This window comes from Onychomys torridus, chromosome 10, assembly GCF_903995425.1.
Source record: "Onychomys torridus chromosome 10, mOncTor1.1, whole genome shotgun sequence".
NCBI lineage: Eukaryota > Metazoa > Chordata > Mammalia > Rodentia > Cricetidae > Onychomys > Onychomys torridus.
The window spans coordinates 26,858,416-26,874,780 of NC_050452.1; the positions used below are offsets into that span (position 1 = coordinate 26,858,416).

A 16,365-nucleotide genomic window follows, 5' to 3' on the forward strand; every position below is an offset into this window, starting at 1 on the left:
GGGCAGCACTCAAAGTCCCTTACACATGGGTGGCACTCAACAGTGGAGATTCCCTGTGTCACCCTCCAAAACAGGCAGAGCAAGGCTCTGTGTACGCTGGCCAGTCACCATCCGTCACTGCAAGGCACTGTGCGCAGTGAACTGGGGACAGGCTCACTTACCAGAGTCCCAATAGCTTCACTGCTCAGCATCCGCCCTTTCTCCTACAGGTATCAGCAAAGCCCGCCATCCCTGGGCCCCGACCTGCGGCATGCCCAGCCCTAACCAGGGGCCCTAAGCCCCATCTTTTCCTCCCTGGGGATTTCACAAGCACCAGGATTGGGCCTGGCTGTGGCTCCGAGGCTACAGGTGAATAGGTCAAGGCACTGGGGCCACCCTTCCACCAAAGCCCTGCCAGTCTCTTTGGTGGTTCCAAAGAGGGCGGTGGGCAGAGTCAAACTTACCTTCCTGCTGCTGCTGCAGGCCACACAGAGCTTGAGGCTGAGCTGGAGGAGATCCAGCGGCAGTTACAGCGCTACCAGGGCACCAAACAGAACCTTCGGTGAGCTGCCCGGGGACCCATCCCTGTAAATCGCTGGGGCTTGGAAGGCAGGGGGTGCCACTCTTCCCCAGCAGGTGCTAGGGAACCCCTCTGTGTGTTGTGACACACTCCAGGGGGTTGGGGTGAGTGTCCTGGGTCATCTTTATCCCCTCCAATGTTGGCCTCACCTAGGGTTGGAAGCCCTGCCTTCCAATTGGAGGATATGTAAAGCCAAGCAAGACTTGCTTATTCTGTTACCCACCCAACAACCATGACTGTAATACTGACAAGGTACAGACAGCACAAGCCTGGGTCCTAGCTACACCCAGTGCTCTGGGGACTGATAATATACAGCAGCTTTCAGAGAAATGAGGGAAAAGGTCTGGTCCCCTAGAAAGGACAGGAAGAGGAGTTTTCACATGGGCCTACCCAAGTTGTTGGGGAAGACGGAAGAACATTGCTCTCCTCAGCCATTGCTGGCAGCCTGAGCAGGGCCCTTCCACACTGTGTCCACCCAGCCCTTCAGTATTAGCCAATATGCCTCTTCAATCCAGAAAGGGCTCCCTGGAGGCTATGCCAAGAAGGCAGCCTGATAGGCAGCAGGTGTTCCCATCCCCAGGTCATGCCAGCGACAAGCCAACAGTTTGCGTAGGTGGCTGGAGCTAAGCCAGGAGGAGCCCAGGCCTGAGGACCAGGATGTAGAACAGCAGGTGAAAAAAGAGCTAGAGGAGGTAAGACCCCGGTCAGCCCAGGTTAGTCTCTGTCAGCCCAGGTTAGCCCCCCCGGGCTGTGCGACCTTTCAGCTTGCCTTGTCCCACCCCTGCCCCCAGGTGGAACAGCAGATCCAGCAGTTGGCAGAGGAGCTCCAGGCCCAGCGTCAGCCCATCCGTACGTGTATTGCTCGTGTTCAGGCCCTGAGACAGGCTCTGTGCTAGTGGGCTTGCCCCTCGGGGCAGCTGCTGGCCTTCCCCAGGCCATAGACACCCGCCCCTCCTTCAATAACAGAATACAAAGCCACAATGGTTTTGGGTTTTTATTTCAAAATGTCTGGCAATTAAGTGAATTACTGTTCAGAAGTCTCCTACTTTTCATACAAAATACTGTATTACTGATACAGTTAAAAAAGTTCAATGATTTCTCCTACAGGAGAAATTCATGGCATCTCCAAGATCAACATGAAATCTGGCCTTGTTCTTCCCCCTGGGTCCCCATGGTCTGCATATCTGGCAGCCACCTGGACCGGGATTTCTGGGCACTGGCCACCATACTCTCTGCCTCCAACAGAGCCCTAGACCAACAGCAGCATGTCTCCTACTTCCCACAGGGCTGGGCCTCCACCTCCCCTTTACTCTGGACACTACCAGGCAAGTCAGTAATTGGTTTTGCCTACTGGCAAAGGGACTCAGCCAGCTTTAGAAGGTCAGACCTTGGGGCCTACAAAGGTCTACATCATTAATCAATGCCCTCAGAAGACAATGGCGGAGTCTAGGTCAGCGCATTCAGCAACACATAAATGATTTTACTTTTCTAGCAAGCAGAGGGGTGGATTTGGGAACAGAAAGCAGTTGTGAAGGCCATGTGGCCTGCTCTAAGAAGAGGGTAGATCCCCAGTCTGTGTCAAGGATGCACCTCACCCTGTGCTCAGTGAGGGAGGCAGAGAAGCTAAGGCTGAAAGGGCAGAGGGCTGACAGAAGAAGCTAAGGCCCGAGACAGATATGGGGTGCAGCTTGAGGGTGTGGTAGCACATAACCGTTCTCACAGTCCTTAGGAGATGAAGCATCTCCAACTTACACAAAGTTTTAAAAAACCTCTCTAAGTGATTCTGAGGTCAAATCATACCCACGTTCTGTAATGGGGGTCTAGGTCCTGACAGATTCAGAACCTCTCCTCTGCACCTCTGGGCAGGCAAGAACCAACACTCAGGTCCTACCAGGTCAGCCCCACAGTGCCTCTCGCCCGGACAGCCTGGGGAGCCTCTGAAGACCTCATGCTCCTGTGTGGAAAGATCCCTTGGCAGCTGCAACCAGGAGACTAGAGGGAGCCCAGCGCTTCCCCAAAGCGGATCTTCTGCCCTGCCTTCAGCCTGAAGTTGAAGTCCTTGGGTGCCTCAAAGATAAGCACGATAGTAGAGCCCAAGTTAAACTCGCCCAGGTGCTCGCCTTTGCGCATGGGCACACCCTCCTTGTTGGCATGTGTTACAAAGCTCAAGTCATTGTAGGAACCCTTGCTGTATCTGGGGCTGTTCGTGTGCAGGTCCTGGGGACAAGAAGGAAAGGGTTAATTAGCCTTGTTGTTTATCCCCAACTCCACCCAGCTCAGGAAAGGTAACAAGGACAGCATCTCAGGGCAAAAGGCTGTCACCAATCGACTGTCCCAACATCTGCTGAGACCTAGACAAGGCAGGGGGGTGGGGTGGGTGGACAGACCCAACTCTTGTCCAAGCATGAATGGTGCAAGGCTAGCAGCAGCAGTCATAACACCTAGAAAGGCAGCGTGGCAGGGTGCCAGGTTTTCCCATCTAAGCCAGTTCTGCCCGTCTGCATGTTCCACCTTTGCCTTTGAGCCTGGCTCCTGGCAGAGGCAGAGTATTGCAGTGAGGTTGGGTCTCTCGCCTCTCCAGCCATCTCCAGGCAGGGGAATGGCAACAGAGAGAGGGAGGCTAAGAGGCTGAGCTGGCACAGGAGCTTAAACAGAGCTGCTGCTCAGCAGAGCCAGGCCTGGCCAGAGCTGGAACACCCTCCCCACAACAAAATTTATAAGCCCTAAAGATCTGGCTGCACAGGTTGGCCTGTGGGCTCTGCTCACTCTGTCAAAGTAGATGCGAATCGAGCCCACGTTGGTGGCTCCCACTGCTGTCAACGAGAAGAACCCATGTTTCCAGTCCCCAGTCAGGACCACACGTTCATTGTGACAGAAGAGCTCTTTGATCCATCGGGCCATGCCAGGGTTCACTGACATCAAGGAACCTAAGAAGATAGGAAAACAAGCTACTTCCTGCTCAGAGCCTGGTGTGTTCATGCCAGAGTGGCCTAAAAGCCACAGGGATTCAGGCTAAGTGTTGTTCCAAATTCCAAGCAGGACCCAGACACCCTTGCCTATAGCCAGCCAGCCTCAAGTGGTCATCTCTTGGCCTTGACAACACCAGCCTAGAGCCCAGTCCTCTCAAGTCGAGAGGTAGCTCTCACCCTCAGCCAGCCCTGGGCCTACCTGGGAAGTGGCGCCGATGTGAGACGGTCCAGTCAGTCGGGGAATGGAAGCAGTGGTAGTCTCCAGGGGCCAGGTAGATGACACAGTGGTAGAGCTCATTCCCTTCGCGGGTGACCAGCTGGTTCCTGAAGGAGTCATGGGAGGAGGCTGTGCGGCGGGGCAGAGAGGAAGCCTGGCTCTTTGACGAGCTCCGGGTATCGTTCATCCCAGCGTGCCCCTGGCCCATGGCCTGCACGTAGCCTAGCTGGAGGCTCCAGTGTCTGCACATTGCCTGCTGCCCCAAAGCCACCCAGCCTTTGTGTTCCCTTGGCCCCTTAAGCCCTTTGTTAGCCTCTGATGTCCACCCCAGCTCCAACCCCAACTAAGCAGTGACCCACCTGGAGGGAAGGGCAGGTCCTCTGTACAGGCTCGAGGGCCCAGGAATGACTCCAGGGAGTAGGTTACGCCCTTGACCTGCTCCACCTCACAGTTCTTCACCTGCCCAAAGGTGAGGATCTTGCCATCTGATGGGCTGATCTGGAGGGGACAGAGAGGCTTGATACTAAGGGGAAGGAGTCACCTTGAGTGGCTCCCTGAGCTCCCGCCAGCCAAGCATGTAGGGATCCCCAGTTTAGGACAGGCTGACACTGGGGGACTTCAGCACATGAGGGAACATCCCAGAGGGCCTCAGCCAATGCGGGGCTGCTGAGCCTGGCTTAAAAGCAGACAAGGAGTTCATTTCCTAGTGAGAGACAAGAGCCAGCCAGGCCTTACCACACTGTGCAAGCCACAGACAGGCCGGGCCTGAGGCTTCAGCTTACGCCGGAAGAACTCGCTGAGGTTCCGGTAGTGGTGCAGGTCCTCCACAGCAGCCTCTGTCATGTTTACCCCAAAGGTCCAGATATACAGGCTGTAGACCGGCCTCCGCAGCCAGTAAGGAAGTTCCACCTGGTTCAGGCGACCCCAGGCACGCGACAGCAGACGTGTTGGCACCGACTTGTACAAGGCCACCTGCAGGCCACAGTGCAGCAGGGCGAGTTGGTCACAAACTGAGAGAGCTGTCACACACTCGCACACCCGTGTGTGTGTGTGTGTGTGTGTGTGTGTGTGTGTGTGTGTGTGTGTGTATGTGAGAGAGAGAGAGAGAGAGAGAGAGAGAGAGAGAGAGAGAGAGAAATAGCACGCGAGCGAGCACGCACACTTAGAGAAGGCACCACAAAAGCCCAAGCCCAAGTATCCAGGCTGGTTTGTGATGTGGCTGTTTCTCAGAAGGAACCAGACTTTGCTCACCAATATTCAAACAAGGGCTGGATATGCATACAGCCTGGACCATTTTTTGCTATTTCATGCAAAGGTCAAAGAGCAGCTGCTTTAGTCCCACAGGTGAAGACTGGACCAAACTGTCTTAATTATTTTTTAATGATTTTTATTTTATGTTTATGTGTGAGAGTGCCAAATCTTGGAGTTACAAACAGTTGTTAGCTGCCATGTGGGGGCTGGGATTTGAACCTGAGTCCTTGGGGAAAGCAGTCAGTGCCCTTAACTGCTGAGCCATCTTTTCAACCCCCTGTCTTGGTTCTTGAAGATGGGAGGTAGTGTGTAGTGGGTAGCTATTCTAGCCTTGGCGTGGAAGTTCCAACCCCCATTGAGGCTTCGGTAATGGTCACGCCTACAAGGCGGGGCTGAGAGAGGATGCTGAAGACCCAGGTTCAAAAGGAGAGGCCTCTCTTGGTTCCAGGACCCTGGATGCTGGAAGCAGACTGAGCAGAGTTCTCCAGAGAACATCGCCGGACTGCGCCATACCTTTCCCAGACCCTGCAACCTATCCCTTCATTTGTAAGTTACCCCACAAAATAAATCTCCCTTTTAACTACGTGGAGTGGCCTTAATAATTTCACCAAAAGTAGTGGACAGAAATGGACCTGATACAAGCCCTAAAGACTACTAGGGGCTGGAGAGATGGCTCAGCGGTTAAGAGCACTGGCTGTTCTTCCAGAGGTCATGAGTGCAATTCCCAGCAACCACATGGTGACTCACAACCATCTGTAATGAGATCTGGCGCCCTCTTCTGTCCTGCAGGCAGAACACTATACATAATAAAATAAATAAATCCTTAAAAAAAAAAAAATGGGTTGGGGATTTAGCTCAGCGGTAGAGCGCTTGCCTAGCAAGCTCAAGGCCCTGGGTATGATCCTCAGCTCAAAAAAAAAAAAAAAAAAAGAGACTATCAGGAGGCATGCTACCCTTGTCCTAGCTCACTGTCCACATTCCATACTACTCAAGAAGGCACCTGGAGATTCCCAAGAGCAAGGGGCAGGCGTATAGTCCAGAGCATCCTCTTCATAGGAAGCAAGGATGGTGTTCTCCCAGATCTGCAACATCACCTTGCCACATCTGCACCTGAGCAAGCCCATGGGCTCTCAAAAGGCAGGAGACTTCTCTTTGAAAACTTGCTGTTATCCCTCTAGTATGGAGTACCAAGAGACAAAGGCCAGGCCCACTATTGGGCAGATGGTCCTGCAGAACTCCTGAGCTGCTGCTGCCGCCACTGCTGTGTCTGAACACAGAGCACCAATTCCCTTAAGAGTGAAGCCATTTTCAACTTTGAACAGTCCTTCCCCGTACTAGTGTCTCCTGGCTGAGGCTCAGCCACTTGGACAGAGCAACACCGTCATGTGGCTCCAGGCTAACTCTAGTGGCTAGTATACTCTCTTGGGTTTTTGCAGTGCCTACCTAGACTACCAGTGATCAAGAAGCAGGGCCTCCTGCGTGGGGTCAGCCTGTCAAGAAACTGAGAGCCTAAAACAGCCCTGCAGGCATATGCCGGCCAGGTCCTGCCCAGGGCAGCCACCCGTGCAGTCCTGAGCTTCTCAAGCATGTACTCAAATCACAGGCCCAGCCAAGTGCAGCTTTCCTAAACCGCCTGCTGGTGTCCAGGTTTTACTTGGATTTTTCTTACAGCTTCCGCCTGTAAGAGTGCCATCATTTTCTTATTGACTAATATGTGAGTTCCTCCCCAAACCAGTGCTCCCAATGACAGCGGGGAAGCTGTAGACTGTCCCGTGGCCACCATCAAACAACCTCTCACCCCAGTCTACCCGAGAGTGCAGGTACTGCTTCTACTTCTGAAAACGTGTTCTTTCCTCGTCTTCCCTGTAGGCTGTCCAGGGAGGGCCATGGCCACGAGGCCCATTCACACTTACCCTGCTCACCGGCCTCCATCCCACCCGGCTGAGGGGCCTGAGGGCACCGAAGGGCAGGAGGTAGTAGAGGATGGTCAGGGGCCAGGAGCGCAGTTTCAGAGCAGGTCTGGACATGCAGCTAAGCTGGCCTAGCCTCCGCCGTAGGGCCAGCTGGGGGAAGGACAACCTGCAGGACACATGTCCACACATGGTCTGGGTCAATGCCTGAGTCTAAGAGAAACTGAGGAGCAAGCCCTCAGCCGATGCCAATCCTGCTCCCTCCCCTCCTCCCCCAGCAAGCTGCCTCTCCAATGCAGCCAAAGGGTTCCAGCAGGCATTCCAACCAAGCCCTGGTTCTGAGTTGGGGACCTGGTTGCCTGACTTGTGGGCTCATTTCCCAGTGTCTCCCACCTGTCAGCTGACTGGGTGGCAACAGGACAGAGGCAGTCCAGGCCCAACTCCTGGACACTCTAAGGCAGAACCCTCCAAGTACTGCAGCAGCCCCACCAGAAGCCTGGGGGGCCCGGAGAATCTGCCTTGTACCTGCAGCCTCCCATGACAAGGTGCCACAAAGACTAAGTCTAACTGAAGCAGGGCACAAGACTGAAGTGCCGTGAGCCTAGCCAGCTGGGCCACACACTGTGGAACCTGGAAGACCTTCAGGTCTTCTGCTAGATGATAGGACAGAGCTGTGGCTCCATCTGCCTGTGTCTCTGGGTCAGGCTCTCTAACCTCATCCACAGAGTTAGGAGGAGGACCACCACCTAGTTCCAAAGCAGCTGCCTCCTATGCTGCTGCGAGAGTCACATGTTTGCCCCATGGGGTCCACCCATTTGACAAGTTCATTGTTTTCTATACAGCCAGCCTTGCAAAGGCACAGAGGCCTTTGGCCTGTAACCTCCGCTTCCCGAACTAAGTTCTCTGTCACACGTCAGCTCCTAGAAAATACTCCTGGGGCCTCAATGTAGCCATCATGAGACCACACTGCCACCCACTCTGAGAATGTTCCCAGGCATTCAGATTCCTGTTTGAAAAACCACATTTGATTAAACAAGCTAAGACTGCCATCTGCAACTGTGCTTGCTCTCAAGAGGAGCCGAGTCCTCTGTCTCCCAGAAACTGAGCACACCAAGGAACAAAAGGAGATTTCAGCAGATGACAGGGCGAGTGCCTGGTAGTCAGTCCATCGGTGATGGCAGAGGAGGGCTGAGCCTAAGCTCCCAGTGCTAAAGCCACAGCACAGCAATTGTCCTGCACTCATTTTCTCTCTTCCACTCCACCCCATTATGTTTTGAAAACAGAAGGAGGTGGCAGGGACCAAGCAAAGACAAATCTGTTCTCCTGCGGGCTGCCCCGCCCAAGTCACTGCAGAAGAGAGGAGACCAATCCCGAAATGCTGGGCAGGGGAGGCTGGTCCTCTCCCAAGTGTAGGAAGCAGGGGTCGGGTGACAGGAGGGGGCCTGGGTGCCCTTGCTAAAGACCAAGCCCATTCCTGTCTCCCCACACTGGGCCCTCCTCCCAGCCAGAACCACAGGTACCTGAAGTGGGCTCTCCTACTCAGGGCACCCAGGACCCCCTCTGCAGGCCCCTGCAGCCAGACCTCCTACTGCCACCTCCACATCAGGGCCACCAGCCTTGACCTCTGACCTTCCTGAGATAGTGCCGGGGTACAGTAGGGTTCGGTCTCGATGGGCAGCACCTCACCATTTCGCTGCTGCTTGGAGCTCTGGTCCTTGCGGCTTCTCTGACTGACACATTGTGGTAGGCACAGGGAGGGTGTCGTGAGCCTCCACCAGAGTGCGCTCGCTCGCTGGCTGGCTGGCTCACTCACTGGCCTTTGTTTTTCTCTTTCCTCCCCTTCCCCCTCGCCAGAGGCATCCAGTGTGGTCACTGCTCCCGTCGCTGGTGGCAAGGCTTCTAGCCTCTTCACTCTTGGCTCACAGGCACAGGTTAGAGGACCACAGCTACTGCAGACAGACAGGTACCAGTCACACAGGTGCTGGGACCTGTGTTCAGGTCCCCTGCTCAGGCTCTGCTGCCAGGGCACAAGCCCCTGTACTGCGCCAGCTCTATCACCCCCTGCCAGCTGTCCAGTGCAGTTCTGCCGGCTCTGCTGGGGGCTGCAGATGGGTAAAGCTCTGGGGCTGTCTGCTCCAGCCGGCCCTGGTAGAGAGGTGACCAGACACGGCCACGACTTCTTGGCGCCACTGGGTTCCAAAAGCACAAGGTGGGAATCTGAGCCCTGTGCTCCAGGCTGCAGGCCCCTCCCTTAGAGGACCTGACCCATTTTCCATTCAGGTTACAAAGTAGCATCTGAGGAATGACTGAGGGGGCAGCCAGCCAGGACATCCAGGCAAGGCTCATGGTGTGTAATCCCTCTTGGCCTTGAAGCCTCCAGCACCTGGCTCTGTGTAGTCCAGCTGTCTGCGCAAACTGTAACACCTGGGCTATCTCAGAGAAAACCAGCATGGGGTTGGGCAGCAGCCAACACTGAAGCCCAAATCTTCCTATCCTGCTTTCAATCTTTCTTCCAAAAAGCACTTTGGCTAGGCCATTCCCTGGCAATCTTCAGGGCCCATCCCCTGCTCACAGCCTCCCCACTGGACAGATAATAGGGAGAAAAGAGCAAGCATTCCAGAAATGTGGCTATCTCAGCCCAAAGCAATTAGGGCCTCAAGGTCCTGGGGAGGATGAGAGCTCACAGGGGCTAACTGGAAGCCCATACACCTGCTCTCCAGCCTCTCCAGCCTGGAAGGAGTAAGGCACCTGTTACCGCTTGCAGATGAAGAAATGCTGGTCTCAAGAGTTACTGCCTGTTACCTGGTGGTGGCACACGCCTTTAATCCAGCACTAGAGAGGCAGAGGCAGGCGGATCTCTGTGAGTTCAAGACCAGCCAGGTTTACAGAGTGAGTTCCAGGACATCTAAAGCTACAAAAAGAAACCCTGTCTCAAAAAACAAACAAACAAAACAAAAGAGTTAATCCTGAGACAGAGAACAGACTCAGGCAAGGACCAGATAGGCAACACAGAGTGACAACTCCTATCACTGTCAACACAAGGCATGTGCGTGACACTGGTAAATTCATTTCAGCCAAAAGGTCAAAATCCCAGCCCTGAGCCGGGCGGCGGTGGCACACGCCTGTAATCCCAGCACTCGGGAGGCAGAGGCAGGTGGATCTCTGTGAGTTCCAGGCCAGCCTGGTCTACCAAGCGAGTTCCAGGAAAGGCGCAAAGCTACACAGACAAACCCTGTCTCGAAAAACAAAACAAAACAACAACAAAAAAATCCCAGCCCTGGCACCTGCCTACAAAAGCCACTGAATCCCAGGTATGCTAGTGGCCTCTAGGAGAAGGGGTAACAAGGCAAACGCCTGGGTATGTACAGATTTCTCCCAGTGACGGAGGAAGTGGAGGATTGGTCTACCCCAGCACACAAACATCCTCAAACCTCCTCTCTCAAAAGATGCCAGCACCAGATCAGGACAGGTGGGAGCCCCACTCCATCCAGGGCCCAGGGCCAGGCTTTCGGTTCAGCCGTGCTTCTGCTTTAAGCTTGCTGAGCCTCCTGCTAACTTCCCATCCGTAACAGTAAGTATGCTCTGACCAGTCATTCTACACTGAGTGCACACACCTGCTGCCTGGCTGAACAGGCTTCATACTGGCCAGGCAAATGGGCTCCATGGTGATATGCCATCATGTGAGTTGGGGTCAGGCTCTCAGAGGTCTTTCCTTGATCTATAAAGTCCAGGCTGTGAAACATGCCGAGTTCACACCCAGGATTAATGGGGAAACAAGTATTACCTGCAGGAGAGGGGGACCCAGAGCCTTGGTTTCCTGTTAACGTTTTCTTACTGTCCTATCAAGTAGGATGCTAACTATGGCAGCTCTGAACACGTGAGCCTGCAAATCCAGCTCTGCTAAAACATACCAGTTCTCAACCGCGACTCCTACAGGAATGTAGGCATTTTGTCCAGGCTGGGTCCTGGACAAGCTGGGTGGTCCACTGTGAGGGGATGGATGAACAATGTGATTGTTTGTTTGTTTTGAGACAAGGTTTCACTGTGAAACAGTCCAGGCTGTCCTGGAACTCACAAAGATCCTCCTGGCTCCGCCTCCCGAGTGCTGGGATTAAAGGTGTGCACCACCACCGCCCCGGCTGAGCAGTGTGTTCCTGCCTTTACCCTAGTCTTCTCTTCTACAGTGGAAGACCTGGGTGTCAACATTTCCTAAAAGCATCACACAGGTTCCCACATAGTCCCAGGAAAAAGAATGAACTTAGCTTTTCCCCAAGAAAGAGGCTGAGTCTTATCTGTCCAGTCAAAAGCAACAAGGATGGAGACAGGCCCAACCAGGGTACCTTCTACCCTCCAAAGCTGAGCTACTTCACTAGCAATGCTCCCTCCTCCTCACTGCACAGACCTCCACCACCCTCCGCCTACAAAAGCCCTTGGACCTGGAGCCAGAGATCTGACCTCCTAGCCTGAGTGCTCAAGGCTTTGGGGGAGTCCTGGGCAAGAAGGGGCCCTGAGGCAGGTGAGTGCTGCCACAATCTGATCAGCCAGACTGTAAAGCCACTACACGCCTGAGGGTCACTCACCTGCTACATGAGAACTCGGAGGGACTTATGGTGAGCATTCATCTGACACTACAATCCTGAGAGCTGGTCAAGGCCCTGATAAACCACGGGTTCTCCTGGCCTGGTGCTTCATTTGGAAACAGGGAAGGGGAAGGCCCTTTGCCTGCTTCCCTTGAGACTCAGAGCAGGGTCACAACCAAGGCCAGAATAACCGTATAACCTCAACTCCTACCTCAAGCTGGTGGCTTTCCAACTCTCGCTTCCCTTTCCAGCCAGGGAAGCACACTATGAGAAGGCAAAAGGGGGGCAACTCTGAAGGGGAGCCCAAACTATCAGCTCCGCCTAGGGAGTCGGAAGTTTAGGCTGGTGCAAGCACACGGGGACAGGAGTTAGTTCTGCAAGGACATGCTGTTCTGGGGCTCAGACCCATGTCCTCCTCCATCCATCACTGCTTGAGACGGAGACAAGGACACCGGGTCCCCAGTGGAATGGAACATTCCAACTGAAGTCAACAATGGACCAGGCCGGTTAGCAGCGACAGGTGTGTGTAGGGGAGTGTTAAGAGGGTCGATGTGCTGTGGGGTGGGTGGCACAGGTATGCTCTGGGGTTTGTGCACACTTCCGATTTCTGACTTGGGAGGTTCTGCTTTGGGCAGGAGATGAAAAGCAGGCAGACTCTAACAAGCTCTTCCTGGACAAGAAAACTCAAAGCCCCAGCTCACACATCTACTGCTCACTTTCCACTCACATCCCTACCCTGGAGGGCATAGGCCAGTTGTCCCCAGCTCCCAGAGGCAGGGCCACCTGGCAGGTGTGTCCAAGGAGGCAGCTAGTTCCTGCTCCGTATTTCTAGGCTGGAAGTAGACAGAATTTCAGAAGTAGAGGACAGGAAAATGGATCCTCCCTGGGCAAACCCAGCAATCCTTCTGGGAAGTCACTAGCAAGGAAGAGGGGACAAAGAGAAGGGCTGGATGGCCTGTAATCAAGTGGCTGAGGGATGGGGCGGGAGAAAGAGATGGGCAAGTTTCCCTTGGGGAATCTTCTCGCAGTCTATGCACAGTACCTGGGGCCGGAGGCATAGACAGTGTGCACTGACTCCAGCCCTCCGAAGTGGTTAAGTCTACAGAGAAATGCACGCTGGGAGCCCAGGGCCGCCCCCAACGCCTGTACTTCCCGCATCTGCCAGCATCTTGCTCACTTCCTGCCCAGTCTTTTGGGGACTGGAGAAGCTACAGGATATGGAGGAAGTGAGCTCAAGCAGCCAGCAGCCTTGGGGGCAGGAGCACAAGACAGTCCGAAGAGATTCCTCAGTTCCCAGCTGTGAAAGAGCCAACTAGAAGGCAGCCGCGAAGCGCTAGGAGGCACTGCCACCGGGTCCTCCCACCCAGGGACAGGAGCGAGAGCTCCCGGAAGAGCCTGCCTGCTGCTGCAGGTCCCCCTTGCCGCCTCTGTCAACTCACTCACTCACTCACTCTCGAGGACAGTCCCAAGCCAGTTTCTGGGCTCTGGTCTTCAACTCCTCCAGCTCTGGCTAGCCTCGGAAGCCTTGGAGTCTCAGAGCAGGCTGGAGCTCTGGTTCCTGCTGAGGGCGCGGGCAGGAGGCGCTGTTAAAGTCACCACACCCTCTGAGCGCCAGCCAAGCACATGCAGCCCTGAGGGCCCTTTAAGAGGAGGGGCTACAACCTGGAGAAAAGAGGAAGAGGCCGGCAGGGGCCCTGGCCCCACCCAGGCATAGTCTCCAACGGCAGACCAAGATTATGACCCCTTTAGCAACACCAGAAGAGAGGACCGCTTCCGACATTCAACACCCAGCAGAGCATCATGGGCCCGCACTTCCCAGAGGATGATGCCTCCTGGGGCTTCAGGCTCCCTGAATCCTCAGCCTCTGGCTGGCTTCTGGTCCTCCACCAACCCTGAAAGACAGAAGCCTCACGAAGACTTGTCTTCTTCACTGGGCTGACCACAAAGTCACTTCCGGCATCTCTTTTTTAACTCCAGAAGTTCTAAAGACATGGAAATCCTTACAATTTTTTCCTACACTGGGTCATGAAGACACGAGGTTACCCCAGCCAACTTCATTTGTTACCCCTGCCCCTCCCCCCCCCCCCCCTAGTCCAGCAAACCTCTGACATCGCCCAGACTAGAAGAACAATGTGGATGGGTGAAGAAGAGCTGTGAACAGGGGCCACTCACCCACAGACGGAAGCCATGCAGTGCTTTCCGAGCTGGAAATACCCTGTTGGGTATGTCCTTCTACCCCACTGAATGGGAAGGTCCCAGACTGCATTCAGCAGACTACCCTACACCACCTATAGGGTGCCAGGCCTGCCCAGCTGGCACTCAACTACATACATGGAAATGAATGGGCCTAACATTTTCCAGGGAAAGTGGAAGATTACAGGGGGATCAACATTCATTTTATCAAATGAGCCTCGTTCATGTCAGGAGTCAACTCAGTAGCAGCTGAGAGCCCTGGGATGGTTTGGTCTTTACAGGCTAGGCTACTGTAAAGGGTACACCTCCAGCCCCTTCTGCCACACAGAATTTCATTCCCCAAATAACTCTTGTTTGGAACAAGATGATACCCCATGACAGGGCTTCCAAAGAGACAGGCGGTCACAAACACTGAAAAAACATGACATTGTTCAGACACGGCCCTACACACCTGTCCTCATCTGGATCAAGCCCAAGAAAGTGCTACGTGACAAGCTCAAGGACTGTGCTGCAGCAGGGGCAAGCAGACACCCAGAGGGCTATCCTCTGAGAGGTCCATGATATTTCATACCCATACCACACCACAAGAATGGGGACACAATGCACACTGGCTGCCTCTACTCACCTGGCCTGTAGTAGACACTACAAACTAGTCTCTGACCTCGCTGAGCTCCCAGAAGACTTCAGTCTATTCTCATGGAGGACTGTCTGGAGTCTGGGGGAGTGGCTGTTAGCAAAGTACTTGTTCACCTGAGTTTGATCCCTGGGGGCTGGACACCACATGACTTTTCTATAAGGAAACGCCTTTAGGATTTCAAGCCACAGTTAACAGATGGATTTCTTTCTGGGGTACCCTACCCTTACCATAAGCTTAGTTCACTACACACAAGTCCCTGTGGGCTCACCCATTCCCTCTGAGCTTCTGGCTCAGACTGCCACCTAGTGCCACTGGGAGACTCTGCAGGCTAGAAGATCACTTAGCTGCCAATACCCAAGGGCAAGGGATCTGGAGCCCCTTTAGAGCACAGGCTAGACCCCAGGTGGATGAATTTCATGCATTCCCTGCCTGTACACTAGATAATGTCCTGTGTCAGGAATGAAAGGTACCTGAGGGACAGGGATGGCAGGTAGTCACAGTCACCTCTTATTCTCCAGGGGTCCAGAGAACAGTGAATACAGCTAGTATCTCTGAATAGCACAAGAAGCCACCAGCAGGTTCATTTATTTCCTTCCTTCCTTCCTTCCTTCCTTCCTTCCTTCCTTCCTTCCTTCCTTCCTTCTTTCTTTCCTCCCTCCCTTCCTCCCTCCTTTCTTCCTTTTTCCTTCTTTTTTCCGAGACAGGGTTTCTCTGTGTAGCTTTGTGCCTTTCCTTCCAGGAACTCACTCTGTAGACCAGGCTGGCCTCAAACTCACAGAGATCTGCCTGCCTCTCGGAGTACTGGGTTTAAAGGCGTGCACCACCACCACCACCCAGCTCTATTCTACTTTTTCAAGATAGCTAGAGTCTCACTGGTAGCCAGGTTAGCCTGGACCTCACCAAGTAGGCCCCAAGAGACACTGAAACTGTGTCAACACTCCTGCCTTCCTGAGATACTGGATTATAGGCTGATCTTGTTTTTTGTTTGTTTTTGTGAGACAGGGTTTCTCTTTGTAGCCCTGGTTGTCATGGAACTTGCTCTATAGACCAGGTATGGTGGTGATGTCACCTTTGTCCACCGGCTTCAGTGTGTATGTTGGCATGTCTGAATTGGCATTGGAGACTGTGGTCCTGCTGCTACAATGCATTTGGCTGATTATTTATCATCTGTATTGAGTCTGTGGTCTTTTCTTAGTGGTCTCAAAGTCTGTAACATGTGAAAGAAGCAAAGGCTCTCTATCAGGACCATTTAATATTTTGATTTAAGATTCTGTGGTGCCGGTCAGCTGGGGCTGAAGAATCAGCTGTGAGAGATGAGACCAGCATCATTGAAACCTTCTGGGAAGTGTTTCCGCAGGGTCAGCACACAGAAGCTGTGCTCCAGAAGTGGCCAAGGTTGCACCTCGTGCAAACAGCTAAACTTGGTAGTGTAAGAGTCACTCAGGTGGTACTGGTTTTGAAGGCATGAAGTCATGGAGCTGGGCGGTGGTGGTGCACGCCTGTAATCCCAGCACTCAGGAGGCAGAGGCAGGCAGATCTCTGTGAGTTTGAGGCCAGCCTGGGGTAACCAAGTGAGCTTCAGGAAAAAGGCACAAAGCTACACAGAGAAACCCTGTCTTGAAAAACCAAAACACAACACACATACACACACACACACACACACACACACACACACACACAGAAAAGGAACAGAATAGCCACAAGGTTGGGATAGCCTGAGCTTAGAGGACAAGCTGTATGTTCTCTCTCCCTCTCCCTCTCTCTCTCTAGTTTTTCAAGACAGGGTTTCTCTATGTAGCCTTGGCGGTCATGGAACTCGAACTGTAGACCAGGCTGGCCTCAAACTCACAAAAGCCCACCTACCTCTGCCTCCCGAGTGCTGGGATTAAAGGCATGCAGCACCAGCACCGGCTAAGATACAGTTTCTTAATAAACTTGCTTGGCGTAAGACACAATTTGTACAAGATCTCTTGACCCCAGCTTTCTATTTTCTTCATCTTTTCATCTCCTGGTGCTCCACCTCAGGGAAGAACAGTCTACTGGTCGAGA

General features: G+C 53.7%; 2 protein-coding genes across 12 annotated transcripts in view; one reads left to right on the plus strand and one right to left on the minus strand.

Annotated features, from left to right (window-relative positions):
• Sfi1 (SFI1 centrin binding protein) overlaps positions 1 to 4,831 on the plus strand; it is a 59,320-nt gene extending 54,489 nt beyond the window's left edge. For 4 of the 6 annotated variants that reach the window (XM_036200285.1, XM_036200279.1, XM_036200280.1 and 1 more), the window contains 4 exons: positions 210 to 348; positions 463 to 541; positions 1,140 to 1,251; positions 1,351 to 4,831. In XM_036200285.1, coding sequence (XP_036056178.1) covers positions 210 to 348; positions 463 to 541; positions 1,140 to 1,251; positions 1,351 to 1,455 — 435 coding nt within the window. In that variant the 3' untranslated portion in view covers positions 1,456 to 4,831. Of the gene's footprint in view, positions 1 to 209; positions 349 to 462; positions 542 to 1,139 lie in introns of all 6 variants that reach the window. The other 2 variants (XM_036200284.1, XM_036200281.1) reach the window with 1 other exon arrangement.
• Pisd (phosphatidylserine decarboxylase) overlaps positions 1,536 to 16,365 on the minus strand; it is a 44,145-nt gene continuing 29,315 nt past the window's right edge. The window contains exons 1-8 of one of the 6 annotated variants that reach the window (XM_036200289.1): positions 12,938 to 13,083; positions 8,593 to 8,855; positions 6,910 to 7,075; positions 4,481 to 4,717; positions 4,105 to 4,243; positions 3,728 to 3,874; positions 3,326 to 3,486; positions 1,536 to 2,776 (exon numbers count right to left, since the gene is read on the minus strand). In XM_036200289.1, coding sequence (XP_036056182.1) covers positions 2,552 to 2,776; positions 3,326 to 3,486; positions 3,728 to 3,874; positions 4,105 to 4,243; positions 4,481 to 4,717; positions 6,910 to 7,075; positions 8,593 to 8,645 — 1,128 coding nt within the window. In that variant the 5' untranslated portion in view covers positions 8,646 to 8,855; positions 12,938 to 13,083 and the 3' untranslated portion in view covers positions 1,536 to 2,551. The other 5 variants (XM_036200287.1, XM_036200288.1, XM_036200290.1 and 2 more) reach the window with 5 other exon arrangements.